This window comes from Bemisia tabaci, chromosome 5, assembly GCF_918797505.1.
Source record: "Bemisia tabaci chromosome 5, PGI_BMITA_v3".
Classification (NCBI taxonomy): domain Eukaryota; kingdom Metazoa; phylum Arthropoda; class Insecta; order Hemiptera; family Aleyrodidae; genus Bemisia; species Bemisia tabaci.
The window spans coordinates 9,174,152-9,193,091 of record NC_092797.1 but is presented as its reverse complement, the minus strand read 5'-3'; the positions used below and the strand labels follow the sequence as shown (position 1 = coordinate 9,193,091).

At 35.5% G+C, this 18,940-nt stretch overlaps 2 protein-coding genes across 3 annotated transcripts in view; both read right to left on the bottom strand.

Moving 5' to 3' along the window:
• Positions 1-244: 244 nt before the first annotated feature.
• Positions 245-12,611, bottom strand: l(2)dtl (WD40 domain-containing protein denticleless). The gene is made up of 9 exons (XM_072300256.1): positions 12,353-12,611; positions 10,069-10,299; positions 8,542-8,724; positions 7,518-7,643; positions 6,869-6,980; positions 5,200-5,411; positions 4,420-4,628; positions 2,854-3,046; positions 245-2,314 (listed from the first exon to the last, which is right to left on the bottom strand). Exons 1-9 carry the CDS (start codon positions 12,390-12,392, stop codon positions 1,716-1,718), a joined length of 1,905 nt encoding a protein of 634 aa, XP_072156357.1. The 5' UTR covers positions 12,393-12,611; the 3' UTR covers positions 245-1,715.
• A 1,662-nt stretch (positions 12,612-14,273) lies between these two features.
• LOC109042807 (small ubiquitin-related modifier) overlaps positions 14,274-18,940 on the bottom strand; it is a 112,793-nt gene continuing 108,126 nt past the window's right edge. For both annotated transcript variants that reach the window (XM_072300254.1, XM_019059732.2), the window contains 3 exons: positions 17,593-17,670; positions 15,524-15,595; positions 14,274-14,762 (listed from right to left, as the gene is read on the bottom strand). In XM_072300254.1, the coding sequence (XP_072156355.1) occupies positions 14,694-14,762; positions 15,524-15,595; positions 17,593-17,670 (219 nt within the window). In that variant the 3' untranslated portion in view covers positions 14,274-14,693. The remainder of the gene's footprint in view (positions 14,763-15,523; positions 15,596-17,592; positions 17,671-18,940) is intronic.

Sequence of the window (18,940 nt, the reverse complement as noted above, 5' to 3'; positions counted from 1 at the left end):
TCAAAATTTTTTTAGTCTCTTAAAGTTCCCAGAAAAATTAATTTAAAAAATACTGATAAAAATTTCCAGGAATCTTGTTCGACTGACAAGTCACTTGAGTCAGAGAAAAGTTTTCAGATATTAATGCACAAAAGGAAAAAAGCAAGGGAATTGTTCTTTCAAGAGAATGGTACAGGTCATATTACAGAACGAACATTGCTGTACAATTGAAAGGAATGGAATATATTAAGCTGACAACAAATCATTATGATACCATTTTTGTAGAGATTATATTTTTAAATTCAGTTCGTAACCTCATTCATTAACACAGTATCATGAAATCAACAAAATAGTAAAAACCACTAAGTTCAGTCGATAAAAATATACACTACATAAACTACATTGCTTAAATAGAAAACTATCCCTTCAGAATATTCTAGACTACAAGAAAAACATATTTTGTGATCACAGTACATTCAAATGTTCAAATTCAGAAATGACTTATACAACTATTTCATGCAATTGGATAAACTTTCAAGATACGGTCAAATAAGTTTACCAACCATTCGAGTGAGAGAAAAAAGCTGCTATCTCATCTCTTATAAATAGTTCTAAAATGCAAATATAAAAACGGCCGATCTTCTAGGAACTTAATAGGCCCACCATCTGTTTTAACCTGATCTTCAAAAATGGGAAAAGCGATAATTTTCATAATTTGTACATGATTGATAAAAGAATGATAGTAAGTTAATTTTTCTTAACTGGAGGATGGAAGACTGAGCAACTTTATCAGCACTAGTATATGGTGGCTTTATTATAAGATCAGCATTTCGTATATGACTTTGAATGAGGGATGAACATTTTTCCTAGTTTTGCTCTCTTCTCAAAGTTCCTAAAGAAAAAGAAGAAAAAAAAACCACATTGACTGAATAAGGGGTGTCCTATTGATTTTTGTTGAGCAATTGAATTAGTTTTGACAAAAAGTAAAGATGATAGGACGACCTTCACCAATAGCTATCAGAGTTTTTGAAGATAGCGAAAATGCGTTCTTGCCGTATTTATGTGTTTTAGAGGCCAAGCAACCCAATACAAAGACTTGTGAGGCACGCAAGCTTAAACTCAGAGCTCATGCAGTTCCTATATTGCTAGCAATAGCGCCTCATTATGAGGTATCAGCATTTAGAAACAAACGGTGCCGACCGTTTACTGACAAGGATTTAGTTTTAACACCCCTAAGCTAAACTCCTTGTGTTTGCACCTGAGAGAGTTTCAACTTTCCGTTCAACTAAGAATCAAAAATCTGGAATTCAGTTTAAAACTTCCAATCTCTAATTCCTTAATTTACATTTGAAGGATGAGAGATTTGATGAGAGAATTTCATTCTTTAGAGACACCTCTCATTAAATATTCAAATGATTGATATTTTCCCCCAATATTCCTCATTTTTCCACTTCTGACCTCTTTTTGGTTCAGAAACGGCAATAACTCTCTGAAAACGACGTTTCGGATTTCAAGAAAAGCAAGGATCTTTCTTTCATCAGAACTAGACACACACTATCTCCCTCCTTTTTTTGCAGTACCGTCATTAAGTTTTCATCGGAATTTATCTGTGTAAAAAGTGTCGGTCAAAATAATGAAATTCTGTTTCACCGAGTTAAAAAAAAATAGGTTTAATATGATCATCTGATCTGACTATTAACATCCACAACTGTTTTGGAACAGCCAAAATACTATTTTTAAGGACTTGAACAAGCCTGGAAATATTTGAGGAGATTGATTTGCCGCGAATCATTTGAATTTTTCCTTCTTCGTCCTTTAAGACTTTGAATACTTTTTGGGGTTGTTTTCTGATTTGAAGATACTTTTGATAGTGATGGTTGCGAGTTAAAATGTTGTTCCTTACGAGCTGTACTAGGGCGTTCTGGGGTGACTAGGTTTAGATTTAAAGTATTCACGGCAGGTGTTAAAGATGAAGAACTGGAAGCATTAGCTATTATTTTCGGAGACTCCATTGTATTCTTAGAGCTGTTTTCAGAATCTGACAAATGACATTCGCTTGTTTTTCTCTCTTTGCCTGACAATTTACTTGCAGACTTTTTGACGATGCTCTTGGGAGTTTTTGGACCATTCTTGCCATTAGATATCTTCAATTTTTTTGGTTTTTTGTCATTTTGACTTGTTAAGTACGGCCTATTGAGCTTGTTCAAAGTAATTTCTGTAAGCCAGTTTTGTTTGGGCGCTGCAGTTCTAGGTTTTACTTCTCTACAGAAGAAATGACTTTTATCATACAGTAAATTTGGAAGACATTCTGTAAAAGATATTTTGCTCTCGGGATCTGTAACAGAAAAAATAATCCTTTTTGAAAAAAATTAACAAACAAAAGAACAGCATTTCTTTACTGCTGTGAGACAGGACTGGGATTAAAAAGGAAAGTTTTGTAAAAACTGACTAAGATGAGCCAAATTTTATGTTAAATTTTGTCTTTTCTTTTCTAAAATTATCCATGATTCTAGTGTATCCATTCATTTTGTGTTTAGGTATTGATTTAGAAAATAATTGTATGTACTTGCTTTTATCCTGTGAAATAAAAAAAAAGATGTATTTTGTAACTCGAGTTACTCAATATAGAGGTTCAACTTTGGTTTCTAAAGGTAGCTCATTCCATCAACAAAACCAGATATTTAAAGTTGGAGACAAGATTTTGCAGGATATAACATTCTGATTTATACAAACTGAAGGACCCGCTGGGCAAGACGCAGTGAAAACACCTTGGGAGACTGACTTTGAGAGAATAAGAAAATGTAAAATTAAATGTAGAAATCAACTACTTGCTAAGATTGCATTGAGCAAAGATAATATAGATATGACAGGTACCTTCGGAGACAGGGAGCACTTTCAAAATTTTTTCGTACTGCAAAGGTAAATTTGGCAACGGTTGTATCTTGGCCGACTCAGGAACTTCGTAGGTCTGTGCTGATCGAATAACGGTGAGATCAGATGATTTATCAGTGATATTTGTTTCCACTCGCCATATAGCAGGACTGGGCTCATCTGAGCAGGCAACGATCTGAAACAAGGTCTTAGAGGTTAAGAGTCAAGGTCTTCAGCTGGTCGATTGTTGAATCGTTATCGAATGTTCCTAATCGATAAATCCCTATCTTGGCAATACTTTTTATCAATCAAGGTCATTCGATATCGATTCAACAATCAAGCCGCAGGAGGTTTGAAACACTTGAGTGGTAAGTTTTACCATATGAGTTGGGTGATTTTGAAACTTTGCCCATACTATGGTAACATTTTGAAAAGTTTCGTCTTGAGGGTTATGACCCCTCTGGTTCTCAGAGCTATCTTTGATGCTATTTTTCAGGGCTTAAAATAGATAAATGTAGACATATGGTTTGTGCTAAAAAATTCCAAATGCTGTCACCAAAAGACTGGGGCATTGAATTAATTTTGAACTAGTTCTTTGATTGAGATTAATTTAAGTAATACTTTTTTCTTTTTTTCATTTTAAAGAGTCAAGTTTTTTACAATGATATTGTTACTATGTAGATTGTCTGTCTGTAGGTTGTAGCAAACAATTAAACAACACACATGCTCAGGTTTTTTCCCCTTGAGATTCTCTATTTTTGTATACTAGGATGAGCTTTCTGACCGCTAAAGATCCTTAAAAAAGTCGTACTGAGGCTCATTAAGAATTTAATAATTATGTTTTTCAGGAGCAAACTGAGAAAAAGTTAAGATTATTTGAAAAATAAAAACACAAACATACTTTTGCGGACTTTTGACTATTGAACATACTTACAACTCTTCAGCCCTATACATTACATCTTTATTGGACTCATTTCTTTGTTATTCGATCTTATTTTTATCAATCTAATTAAACCTGGGCTACCAGATTTTTTTGAAATTTCTTGTACTTTCAAGCTAAATTTGAGCTACTTACTCTTTGAGATATAAAAGAACAAATTACACTTTCAAAATTAGATGGAAATCTGCTAAAATTTGAAGGAACAAAATAAATAACACCTAAAATTAGAGTGTCATGACTATAATATTCCCTTTTGCAAATATTTTGTGAAAAGTTGATCCATTGATTTGAGGAGTAAAAGAAAGTAGGTGAGTCAGAGAGGGAACGCAAATACAAAACAAATACAACACAAAAATTCCAAAACATTTTGGGAACCTCAAAAATTCTGGGGAAAGTTCCAAAATTCGGCATTGACTCCTGGGAATGAGGTGCTACAAAGCTTCCCATGCGTTTTAATTGGGAAACTTCAGTACTAGTTGTAATATTTTTGGGGGCAACTAGGAAAGAAAAAGTAAAAATAATATGTTCCCTTCAGCTTTGATGCTGCATTTGCAGACTCAGTTCCCAGAAAAAGAAGAAAGAAAGAAAACAAAATTAATAATGATCCGTTACTGAAAAAACAGACTTACTTTAAAATATGAGTTGATATCCTGAGACCAAGCAACTGCCGTTACTTCTCCAACATGATCTGGTAAAGTAACAATAGGCCACGGAGAGGTGTCGACCCTCCAAATATAGGCGGAGGAATCCTTTGAACCTGAGAGTAAATAATGCCCATCAGGGCTCAAGGTAATCTTGACATAGTAAGAGCTGCCTTCATGTCCCGTATAAGAATACACTGAAAGTATAAAGACAATAGAAATAACAAACAAATCGAATATATCTGGAAATGTAAGTGCGTACGGTCTGGAATTTGATACATTGTACGGTCCAACCTGTAAATAGATGAGTTTTGATCTCTGTAAACTGAAAAATTACGCAGTTCAGCAGTTGCAAAAGAATAATCGGACGTTTGAATTGGAGAGCGCCTACACTTTACACATCCGGACTACATTCTGCAGTGAGGAATTATACACAGGTTTACATACATATAACATATTTTCTAATTTTAAAATTAAAATAAAATATATTATAATAGTATTAATATAATATATTATAATATTATTGATATTATATAAAATTGCTAGTCATAAATCTATCTCAGTTGCTGTTGCCTGATTATTTTAAATACATATCTAGAGAGAAACTGCAAAAATGCAAACCTTGAGTGCGGTGTTTCAAAAGTTCTGTTTCCATTCTTTGTTATCAAAGGCGAATGAACCAACTATATTATTTGAAATTTTCACAGAATATTCTTCACACAGAGGGAAAATCAGGGAAGTTTTCAGTGATAAGAACTGTGAACTTACTTGGCTCTTGGTCATAAGTGGATATGTTGTAACAATAGATATGACTGTCATAGCAACTGGCATACAAGCATATTCCTGTTGGGCTTACTGCTAGACTTGTAAAACCTTTGAGACTATTGTTTCCAGGATGCTTCAAGGTTTCATATGGTTGCGGTGGCTTCAAACCTGGACCCCTCCTGCGAATGTTCCTCAAGTCCCAGATTTTGATGAGCCTGTGGAAAATGAAATAGAAAATCTGGTTGAAACATATGCTTCCCTAAACTAGAACTAAAGAAACGAACAAGCCACTGTAAATATCGTAAAATTCTGTTGAGTCGTAATCACTGAAACAAGTGAATGATACTCCTTGTAGCTTCTTGCTTTTTGTGGGTAAAAAAAACAAACTAATACACTCAGACTTATCGAACACTATCAAGGTTGGCATGTTGTGCAATAAAATCTGAATATTTTACACCGGTTTAAAATGGAGAATGTGTTGGTTTTTCAGCAGTATCTGACAATGATGCTCAGCATGCTGATGAGAGTTTTCCATTGATTGCTTATATTCAAATTTTTCAACCATGTGTTACACAGTGGACCATCAAGCAGAAAGGGACCAAGCCACATAAACCATTCCAAAATTCCATTGGGGAATTTATTTCTTTACAGGGGAATGGTCGTAGAGATTCTTTCGAAAATTTCAGAGAATTTGCTTCCTGCCGCAGAGGAAATCCCCTAAAATTTCCAAAAGAATCTACATTACTATCGTTTTCCCATAAAAAAATTAATCGACGATCAACTGATTAATTTATGCAATTTGGCACTGACTGATGTACCTTGGTTCCTGTCTGCTTGATGCAGTTCAATTGTGCTCCTGAAAAATTTGCCTGCATGCACTAAGACTTAAGTTCATATTCATGAGGAAGGTCACTTACTGCTGATGACAATAATGCAACGTGCAATGTTAAAACGGACTGAGTGTAATAGCAATGCACTTAGTCGAATTTTCGAAAAAATTAGTTGAGATTAGTACTTATTCAACTGGTCGTAAATTTTCTCCTGTCAAAAATGCAAGGTCAAAACAAATATTTTGTAAAAAGTCCATTTGCAAGCTGAGCCTCTCTACTAAAGGAAAAGATTGGAGGAGACAGTTAGACTATGCTTGTTATCTTTTCTCCTCTGATATACCCCTGTCAGTTCTATTTCATACTGTGAGGCTCAAAGCTGAGTAATAAGCTAATGGTAGGCTTATCAACAACTGTGGCAATTGCTTTAATGCGCAGAATTTTGGAGCATGGCTGTGCAACCACCGAGTTTGACTATGCTGTTTCAGTCTCTTACTGATAGGTGACACTGGCAGTCACACACAATATGAGTGATCCTCAATTTAATCATGACACAGTTGAACGAAGCAGACTGACTACTACCGGATAGCCAGGACCATGTCCCTACCCGACGATGTCGCCTCAAGGGGACAAACAAGGTATTCAAATGGTAGTGTCAATCACAGCCACTATGATAGAATTTTAAGAGACCTTATAAACCTGTCATCATCTGGGATCAAACTCAGAACCTCAATGCTGGCCTAAAACGGCATATTACAACTTTAAACAGGTTTGGTTTTTTTTCTTTCACTAAATCCTCTAACCGTCTAACCAAGGAAACAAAGTTTACATAAAATAATGCTCACCCATCTCCGTCTGCACAAGAAATAAGATGATGCTCATCCTGATAACAAACATTAGTTATACTTTCAGCACGAGGAGGCAATACATTGTTCTGTCTTTTCCGTTTCATAGGTCCTGCAAGCAAACAGAAACCAAAATGCTTAATAAGCATTCATGCAATCCAAGCATTTCATGGAAAACATAAAAATTCGGATTACTATTCTAGAAAACTGAACTCCTACCCACCAAACATAGGAGAGAAGCGGTATTTTGGGTGGTCTGCAACAGAAGAGCGTGCCTTTGTTCCGCTTACCTTGCTGATGTGTACGAGCCTGCACACAATTTACATTTGCCTGACCGTCACATTAACAGCATCCAATGCAATAAAACATACAAAATACTGGACCTGGTGTTTTCCAACTCCACATGAATATCTTTATTTGGACTGCATTTAATAGAATGAAAGAAGCTTTTTAGAAAACAGGGGATCTGCTCATTATTTGGTGATTTTGGTAATTTCAAACTGGTTTTTATCCATTCTGACCATCACTAACTAGTGAGTAGACAGTTTGTTTCTTGAAAAATTACATCTTTTTCAAAAACATTCAGTTCACTCATTTTGCTCTAGGTTGCGATCACCAAAAAATTTTAAGGTGAAAAAAAAATTCTCACCTATGGACCCATGAGCCTGAGGGATTTCACCTGAACACTCGATCAAAAGGCCATCAGTATGTGCTGGATTTTCTCGTATGTCACAAACATATATGTTGCCATCGCGGCCTCCAACAGCAAACACATCTATAATCAGAAACTTTGTGAAAGAATCAAAATTGAAATGGAATTTTCCTGGCCAAAATGCAGGTACCTACTTTTACTCGTGGAAATCAAGTTCGAAATTTATTTCACAAAATTGTGAAAACCCAATACAGGAAGGATGGATTTTTCTTTGCATTTCTGTGATAATGTCTATACATCTTTGCGTGCTGTTCTCCCAGATAGTGCAAGTAAAATGAAATCCAAGATCAGACATTGTTTAGACTGGCTTTACTATAAGAATCAGGCACCTTTTTACAGATAAATGTTTATTAAGGATTTAAGATTATAAAACTCTTGAAAAGGAACGGTTTATATTTCATTCTGCAATTCCAACATTTTAAATAAATTTTGCTTCTTACAACAATAACTGAGAGATGATCAGTGAGAAAAGAGTGTCTTATGAGATATTGCCGCAAGGCGGATTATTTTTTAACTTGATTTTTGAACAATGGACAAAAAAAAAACAATGTGAACAGGAACACATTATTTTCACACCTCCTGCACAGTTACGTAAATTGTCACCTTTGTTCATTGACTGTAGAACAAATTCTTTATTTGTTGTGTATTTTGTTGCGTAATTTGGTTTCTCAGATGTACTGAGTAATCTTACTGCTGAACCAAAATTTACAGTTAGGTCTCCTTAAATAAAGAAAATATCAAGAAGGGAAAATAGGAGAACTTTTTTAAAAGGCCCGCGGTGGAATGGGCCAGTGAGTAAAAGAAATTTGTTCCAAAAAAAGACCACTAAAATCAGGGCCCAAACTCTAATGGGCAGGATGGCGACAAGATACTGTGCCCATGCTCCTTTGAGGGAAATGAAAAGTAAGTAGGTTCAACTAAGAATTTAAAATTTAAAAAAAATTGTTGCAATGTCACTTACTATCGCTTTCAGGTTCGAACAAGACGGTTTTGATTGATTTTTTACAGTTGTTAAAAACAGATATACACTCCTGCGTTCTCACATCCCATAAGTGAACAGCATGATCACCAGATGCACTTAAAAGTCTATAACTAGTGGCTGACCAGGCAAGATCGAAGATAGCATTGTAGTGGGCGACAAAACCTGGAGACAGTTAAAAACCAAGTCAAACAAATAAGAAGAATTATGTATTTGCATGCATAATACAAACCTAAGCTTCCCTCCTTAACTTAATGCCTGACTTTCCCTTTCCCAACTGTATTAAATAGTAAGGACGTTGCTTTTGAATGCACTTGTCCATTCAAACCCTTTAAAAAAGTGATGCCATTAGTCCTATGCACAGGGCAAAATTTTAGACAAGTCCTAAGAAGATTTTTATAAAAATACTTCTAATTAATTATACCAAGAGATTCAAAAAGCTTGCTCGCTTTGACAGAAGCACCCAATGATACAGTTAGTTTTAGTTCAATCAAACTTTCTATCGACCAATTTCAAGAGGAGCAGAACTGAAAATTGAATTATTCAGCATTATTCTAGTTGTTTTCTCGTAGAGATAGAGCACTGTTGCTGGGTCAGAAATGTGAAACCATTTGTTCTGAAGCAGTTGGCACAAAGAACTGACGTGCTGTCTTATTTTACTTGCAGTGCGCAGCGGAGAGGAATCTTGGGCCTCCTGTGGTTAAGTGGTTGCAGTGTTAGCCCTAAGCCCAGGAGGTCCTGGGTTTGATTCCTGGCCTTTTTAATTCTGGTTTCTTTGGATTCTTGGTCTTTCCTGGCAGAATACCTGAGTTTGATGATCTCAGGCAATAGTCACCTAGAGCTAGGGCTGGGGCATTTGGGGTGAAAAGCTACACTGAGGAGTGAATTTTCATTCACAATCTGGTAAAAATTTTGGTGATTTGGAGAACCTCTTTCCTTTTTCCCAACTTTCTATAAGCTACTTGAAAATTGATAGAAAAATAGAAAGAAGTTCTCCAAATCACCAAAATTTTTACCTGGTTGTGAATACAAATTCTTTATCACTTTTCTTGAAATTGACAAAAAAAAAGTTTTATTTTTCAGGCTGAATGTGCTTAGAGGGTAGTGAAGAACACCATATCCAAAAATAATATCATTCACCCTTACGCTCTTCTGTTGAGCCTTTTCATAAAACACGTATTGATTAATCTTCCATCTTTTCAGGGAGAATAGGAAAGAAATGGTGTGAATACACATTTCAACTTGTCAAATACATACACTTGACTGGTTAAATTGAATGGTGAATGTTCACGTTCAGTGACTTTTTTTCCATTTCAAATCGTTCAGAAATAGATAACTGCAAAGTAATTTGGACACTGCTCCCTCAGTTAAAAACAAGACCAGTATTTTATCAAAATTGGTTAAAACTTGATATCTTTTTGATGTTGGTGAAAAATCATTTTAAATGAAAACGCTTCAAACGAATCAAACATTGACTGTCCTATGGATTATTCTATCTCTTATACTCACTAGCAATCACTTCATCACAATTCCTGTTTCTCCGGCTGTTGAAATTTTCTTCACTTTTCGTATTGAGGATGAATACTTTTCCCTCTTCATCTGCATAGGCAAGAATATCTGTGAGTCCAGGTGTGGGGCAAAACTTGCAACAAAATATTGGAGCCGTTTGCAAAGGTGGTTCAGATCTGCACTGTATCAGTCCTAGTCGTTTGATAGCCAAATCATAATTCCATGAGTCTCCTGGAAGCAGATGGCAAAATTTTAGCGATAATTATACATTATTAGATTATTAATAATCAATACATTAATTATTAATTACATCATTTCAATATGATTTAATTATTTTGAATTAAAGGAGAAAGAGAGACAATGAGACATGATAATTCTCCTTCAAAGAATTTCCATTTCTGAAGTCTACTAGCATGAAGTATAATTACAAGATACATCACTATACTGCCGTGCTAAGTAAAAACGCCGTATGTGACATCAGAAGTTACAAAATTACCTTCAATAAATCATGAAATTTCAGGAAAATTTGATAATATTTCTCTTTCGATTTTTCACAGGACATAGTTTGCAATTGGATCTAAAAAGTCTGGAAATTGCAAGGAGAATCATTCGAAATTTTTTTCAAAAATAAATATTTATAAAGAAGAAAATAGGCAACATTCAAATACTTAAATGGCATATTTACTTAGCACGGCATAAGACCGAACTGGTTCGCCCCATTAGTCTTAGTGCAAGGAAGAAACGCGTGTGCATGCTTCGGAGCGCCTTCACCATGTTTGCTCGGCAACTTTACTTGCTTAATTGCAAGTTTTGTTGATTGTAAGATATATTAGCACCTACATTACAATTTGTCAAAATCATGGATTTTTTTCCTCCGTACCTATACTATGAGCTCCGAGACCTCCTAAAGTTGCATATCTGGTAACGCTTAGTTTTAGCATTCCACCAGGCCGATTTTAAAGATTTTTGCGGCTATCGACAGGCAATTGTCTCTATATGAGCCCAATTTATTTAGATTTTGAAAATATGACCCAGGTTTTTTTATATTAAGTGGTAAAGTTGCAAATTCTCTCATTAAACAATGTGAATTTTTATTTTTTGTCATACTGGGCCAATTTCCATGATTTTTGCGGTTGTCGACAGGTGATAGTCCCTAGATGAGCCCGCTCTAATCACATTTTGGAAATATGACTTAGATTTTCTTGTATTAGAGTACACCTGGGAGCTTAGAAAGGGGGGCAAAATTTGAACTTCCTGCCATTTTTCATTGACGGGAATTTTAAATTTTGTGGAAAATTGAACTAAGCAAGAAATTGTGAATCTTGGTCTGTTTGTACGGTAAGGTAAGTGAATCGAAGGTATGCTCCTTTCCTACAGACTATCCAAAAGTGACGAAACGCTCCGTTCCGTTTCAGTCTTGGCCTGAAGTTTTAAATAAATGCCAGTTTTTTTAATCGATTCTTACTTATTGGTCCAATCGCTCCTGGCCAGAGGAAGATTGGACAAATGAGAGTCAGGTAGGAAAGAACGGGTTCTACAAAAACAAAACTTATAGTAGAGTGATTTATATAGGGTTAAAAAAACAGATTTGGAGATTCTCTCCACATTCCTAAAGAATAAGCTGCGACTGGAGCTATCAACTTTCCCATGGAGAAAGCAAATGTCAAAATCTGCAGTAAGCAGTTTATAATTGAGCAAATTCTAGACCTGAACGAGACATATTAGAATTTCAGCTCTCCTTCAAAACAACATTTCTTGCGAGAGAGGGATCCTCACTCCATCATCTCTCTCCAGCATGGTGTCTAAAATTGTTGACCATTTTTAAATCCAAACCTGATTTTTAAATGTTCATACTAACTATGCAATGAAAACCCTTCATTACTCTGACAGTTCAAAGATTCAATAGGTCAATGATGGCGGCTCAGGTGCAACAAGATAAAACTGAGAATGGTCTCCAAGCGGTAGAAGTGATTTCTAGTTTTCCAACAGATTCCCTGATAAATCCTGGTCTTCCCAGTCCCGGCCACTCTACCTGGTAGTTAGCTCTGTGCTAGAGGATGTGTACAGAGCCATGTGGGAAGTATAAAGAATAAATGAAACCAAAACATGAAGCAGTACAACTGACATTACAGGCATGACAAGTTTGAAAAAGGGCTGAGTACTGACTGTGAGCTAGCAGCTTGCTAGTTATGGAGGCATAGATTTGTAGCTTCTACTCACGAAAACATTCCCAGAGAAACCGATTACGGAAAGATAGTGAAACGATTGAGAAAATGAAACTTACTGAATCCTTCAGTTCGCTTGAGCAGTTTAGAAACAAGCATGGTCCAGAGAGCGAACAAACATTAGGAGTCACGAATCTGAATGAACATATAAGGAGAGAAGTCAAATGGTAATTACAAAAAAGACTCTTCCGAATCAGAGACTTGTTATGTACGTGAAAATTTACGCTCGAAAGTTGAATATTTCAAATGAGTAAATTTGATAAAAACAATACAAAACACAAAAATCACCCCGCCAATATTCGGTGTCAATCATTGATGATGTTGTTGTTTGTTGATATAAATAAATGATTACTTCACTACTGACCTCTGTGCGCGATTTTTCAAAACTATATGCTTCATTCAACTTTTACTAGAGAGCGTTCGAGAGCATTATTCCGGCAACTCGTTTACCTGCAACAACAATTGCTGTACATCATATTGAAGGCGCATTAAAAATTGGCTGTTCGGCTGTACCAACTTATTAGAGAACCTCAAGGTACACTCTACTACAGGTATGGACAAATGGAATTTTAGAAAGTCGTCAAAACGCGTAGATTTGACAGCATCGAGAGTACGACTGCGAAGACATACGCGGCAAATGGACGGTACGACTTCATACGTCACTCGATCGCCGATTTTCTCAGCGCTGCCACTTCGGCACCCCGTTTGTCCATCTGTAGTAGAGTGTACCTTGAGAGAACCTACTCCTCTTCGTCTCGTACTTACTTCAGGGTTCAGCACTTGTGCTGACAATGAGTTTTCTATGAAAAGAGCAACAAATCACAGTACATTTTTCATATAATTTTCGCACTGAAAAATTATAAAGTCTTACTCTAAATTGGAAAATGTTGATGCAAGCAGTAGAAAACTGAGTAAGATAAATAAACGTAGGCACTGATTTTCCGGGCTTAATGAAAATAGGAAGCAAATTCTCCGCAGAATATGCATCAAGACTAGTTTGAAATCATAAATAGGCAACTCAATTTTTTCAAAAACTGCACTTGTATGCCTTGTCCTCCAAGCCCCTCAATTGAGACGCAGCGTTCTTGCTTTGGATGGCAGAGCTTACATTTGTCATTGCTGCCAAATTTTTAGCTCCATTAAAGTCCTAACTTCACTCAAAATTTTAGGAGTATTTGGACAAGAGGCCCAATTTATGAGAGGCATCTACACTTGTTCAACAGCCTCAGAGATTTTATATTATCTAACAGGCATTTTTACAAGAGCAAGTTTGGAACAGTCAATGCTGTACAATTTTTCAGGCACCTGTCTCTAATTTTTCGGGCATATTGCTCCTGTTGAAGTTATTCATGTATGATATTCCTACAATTTGCAAAGCCGCAATGGCAAAAATCTCAATGCTCACACACTCCCTCTTACCTTTTATTATTTAATGAACGGAAACAGCAATTCTTAATTTGTAGATTTTGGGTTACTTTTCCCCACAATTTAAACTCATCATTTTTGTGCCAAAATAATGGTTTTCTTTCTCCCTCTCTCTCCCTGCTATCAATAAAAAAACTGGAAACAAAAATTTTGGAACATCTCGACAAAGATTTTAATTTTTCTAGTTATCTACTGGATTAATTTTTTAGTCAAAAATAAAAGGTTGTGACCATACAAAAGACATGTTAGTTGATAACCTGTACAGATTTTAATCATATTTTAGTCACAGAATCAACATGTAGTTTGGTGTTAAGGTAATGTAACAAAAGGCCCAAAGTTTTCTTAATTTCTTAATCTTCAAATTCTCTGACTTTCTTGGCTTTCTCGAGACTCCAAATTGGCAAGTTTCTTGATCTTCAATGAACACCAACAAAACTATGACAATTCAATGATGAAATTTGGTTTTTAATCAAATATTTCTTCTTTCCAGTATTACGTTCTGTTTTATCCAATCGATGTTTGCGATGAAGACGAAGTTTTGAAATGAAGGAACTCTTTAATGTATTTACAGACTGATTATATTTCTAAAGTTAAAGAGATAAAATACAAAATACAAAAAAAGTAAGATTGAAAAAAGTGGAGTGTAAGGTTCATTGTTTTTCCAAGGTATCAGGAACTAGACAGTAATATACAAGGATGAGAATGAGAGATACTTTGCATACAAAAAGAAAAAAAAAGGACTACTTAAATTTGTTGAAATAAGGACTCGCACTTGTAGCCAAAATCAATTAGATCAAATAAATTGGACCGAAGAAACCAGGAGAATTCTTCAGCAATAACTAATTTCAATAAACATGATTCCTTACGGATACTGCAGACAACAGATAGGCTTACACATAAAATATAAATAAGAGGAATGAGTGTAAAAAAAAATAAAAAAAAAAAAAAATTGTGGTAGGTGATAGACAATAATTTTTAGTGTAGACATTTGCCACCGGTTTGTTCCTGATAGACCTCAATGATGTCATCATTCTCCATTTCAAGCTGCAACACAAAGAATTTATTCACTATGAAATGAAAAATCCTGTACAAATGTACAAATGGGCAACTGAACAGACTTAGGCTTTCTAAAATGCCATGAAAATTTTAAGTAGTTGCCCTTTCAGATCTTCCTAAAAGAGCTATAAAAAGTTACAGATTAAGTAATAAGTTTACTTTCGTTAGATTCAAAACAAACCCTCTTTTTCATACCATGGCAAACAGAAAGAGGAAGATTCTGTTTTCGGTGGGTGAATATCTTCACTCTCTTCGCGGAGCAAAATATACAAATTTCTTTTTCATGAGAATCAAAAGCCACAGTGATCTGGTTCCCGGTCTACATAGAGGAAACGAGGTGGGCACTGGTGCAAATCTTATCCAATCATGCAATTTAAAGATCGTCTAGTTGCTGAGGAAATTTTTGTTTGAAAAAGTACAAAGAAAGTGTTTGGAAATGATCTTGATGATTCATGGATCTTAATAAAAGAAGCTTCAAGATCCCTAACAGCTACTGCGCAACATTCTAGCTTTGTTAATCAGGGAGAAAAGAATCACCAATAATTGGAGACTTAAGAGACAAAAAAATTTGAAAAATGATGGAAAAAAGTCTTCTGACAAGCCCTCCAAAAAAAAAGAGGGACATAATGTTTACTCCCATTTATCCCCTTAATCAGGACTAATGTAGGAAATCGAATGAGACAACTGTGTAATCCACCATAATAGCCTTTTCTATTTTATGATTTCAAGAGTTGAAAAATGAAATGTACCTGTTTAGGAGTTTCATCATCGTGAATTCTTCTTCCTTCGTACAGAAATCTGAGAGAGGTTACTGGGACACCCTGAAAAATAGAGAAACAATAAACCTTGCTTTAATAGAAGTGATACCAATTTTAAGACCCAACAGTCAAGAATCTTGAACATTCTTGGGATAAAGCACTCAGTAATAACTAAAAAGGTATCTCAGGACTACTATGCTAAGGAAAAACGCTGTAAGACGATTCTGATGTTTCCAAAGATCTTTTCAGAAAATATTTATTTTTAAAGAAAGTTATGAATATTTCTCCTTTAATATTTCAGAAACTTTACATCAAATCTTACATCAAAATAGACAAAATTCTCGAAAAATCGGAAGAGAAATAGTTACAAAGTTTCCCCAAAATTTGTGATTTGTCAAAGGAACTTTTGGCAAAGTTAGATCATTTTTCGGCGTTCTTTCCTAGAGTCCCTTTATCAAGAGAGTTGAGACAAAGTGGCTCATGGATGTCGCTAACGGATATAAAGATTACACTCAATTGAACATTTTTCGTAATCTTTGATCAACTCATTCCCAAATTCTTGTCTCTATTTCTTCTTCCATTTCGTTTGTTCCTTGCCGTGCTCCCAATTTCCCGGTCCATTTCAGTTTTTAATCTTTGCAAACAGTGAAAATGTAATCTTTATTCCTGTTTGTGACACCGTGGAGGCCTAAAATACAGGCACCAATCAGAAATGGATTTGTATTGTCTTAACTCTCAGTATAGAGGGACTCTAATCTTCCCTAGCATGGCAGAGAAGCTGAATTCCAGAATCTTCTTGCACATGAGGATACACTAAAAATTCAACCGATCCTAAACCAACCCAGTGAAAAATCATAGGTGCAGAGAGTTTGGGATTGCTGTACTGGTCCGTCCCACAAGAGGGTTCTGGATGGACTGAAATCTACGAGAATGCGAGTCTTCGACACAAATCCAGGTTTTAGTTAATTTTCACAGAAAGGACAATTCTGCATTCCTATGAAAGATGATAAATATTTTCATATTCTCTATATTCTTCTTATTATTCAATTCTAACTGGACACACGCTTAGAATATCTTTGTGTACAAACAACATAAAAAACTCTACAAATGAATTATACTTGAAATTATTAAGCAAGAAAAGTTCCCTTCATCCAGAGAAATATAATCAGCTATCTCAGTATCGCACATGACTTAATCACATCACACAACAGAATCCCATCAAAAAATCAGGTTCCATGGACTTGACAGGTAGTGCCTCTCACACGAGTCTTAACTCAAAGCTTGTCAGTTACAGCAGTGGGACCTTGCTTTTTTCGGTTATTAGCAGTAATTCACTCAAGACTGAAAGGAAGAGTGTTGTTAGAACCTACCTCCTCATTTCATTATCGATTTGAAGATTGATTCACTGGACATTTTCTGAGTTTGTGCCCCCCCCCAAATTGATGACTTGAAGATTAAGATCCTACAGCAATATTAAGGTTCTATCTGTAAAACCTCTAATCTTACATGCTTTGAAACATTACACTTTGTATAATTAATTATTGAACAATTTCCATTTGTATGACCCTACCTACCCAGTCATGTTTTTATCTTTTACTTCGATATTAACACCCATGAAGTAAAATAATCACTACTTCGGAATTTTAGAGGGAAAAACCTTCATGATTAAATGACTGGTTGAACAAATTTGGACCAAATTGAATTTGTTGCCGGGCTAAAATTTAGCATCTACAACATTTGTAGAGCTCACGCATGGTATGTTGAGACAAACGTCAATATCTGATGAGTTCTGAATCAGCACCACTCGAAAGGTTAATACATTCAGTCGGATGGCACCACTGATAAGTGGTGACAAAAACAATACTTTGACATTTGTCTCAACATACAATGTGCGAGCTCCACCCAACAAAATAATGAGGAGGAGGATACACCTTACAGAGGGGTAAATAGTGAGCTTTGACCATCAACAAGGGCATCTTCAAGGCAAACATTTCTTTCCTAGGAGGAACATCAACCTGAAATTTTACATTTAGGGACGAATAAGAATCACTCATACTTACAACTCTTTCACTATATGATTTCTTCAGCTTGCCCATGTGAGTGGTCATCCGTACCCTGAAGTGTATTTCATTGGAATCCTGAAATCACAGTAAATTTTAATGCAATTATCTGCCAAGATACACACGGGGGGGGGGGGGGGGGGGGGCCTAAAATAGAGTCCAAATTACTTTCACAGGATTCTAACAATTCATTTGATGTTGCTTATCGCATTTACTTATTACTGCTGAGTCCGACAATTCTTTTCACCCCTGAAAAAATTTTGGCCTCCTTTTTGAACAAATGCAATTTTTAAAATGGTTGGCAGGAGATGTAAAAAATCTAGGATCATGGTCATTTTCAGATTTGGCTTCAAATAGCTACAGTAGTGTAAAAAATAGTGTATTTCCTTCGGAAAATACACTAAAAAGTACATGAGATTGGCTACATTGGACTAACAAAAAGATGTTTCTACTTCCCTTCAAAACGAATGACAAACAGATTTGATGAACATTTTGTAAAATCAGCCAATTTGAGGATCTGATCAAACCAACTTTCTCACCAGAAAAATAGGAAAAATGATTGGACATAATAAAGAGTATTACTACTTATTTCAGGCCACTACCAGCAAAAATGACCTTAGTTGTAATAAATTAGCCTTTATTTTGTTGAGATTTTTGGCACTGTAAGTCATAATGACTAATTTACACCGAATTGCAAGAAAAATAAAGTTCAAAATAATACCCGTTTCGGCACCAGCTGGTTTTTATTAATGTAGAACCAACAAGCTACAAATGACAGGATGAAAACGAAAGAGGCAAAGTTTGAGATAAAGTTTATCACTGTTTTACACCGAAATAACAGGTAGATGTTGCACCAAATATTGAAAAGAAAAGCAAATGAAAAATTACTTAGTCGAGATTCCACACAATAATGCACTTTCACCTTGAGACACTGGATGAGAGGGATTGAATGTGTCACTTGGGTCTAAGGGATGTAAGAAGACCTCAATTTGGGCGCAGCACACGCTTACAAAGACTTGCTGACGTCACAGGTGGCGAGACAACAAGCTTATACATAATTGGCTGGCTATAATCTATGTAGCTATCAGTTGCAAGTCTAGTAATTAAAATTAATGTAGATGGACTCTGGATGATATTGAAGAAGAGAAGATTTGAATCTTTAAAATAGACTTGATGAAATGAAAATGAATTTTAGGGAAAAACTTAAGAAGTGTTGACATTAGTTTTTTCCTGTCATGCATTATTTTTGCACTAATACAATTTTTCCAGAAGAATCCTGTGCAACAAAGTGGTAAGCAAGTGTTTAACGTTTAATCAACAACGGGTGGCTAGAAAATGGATGCTATGG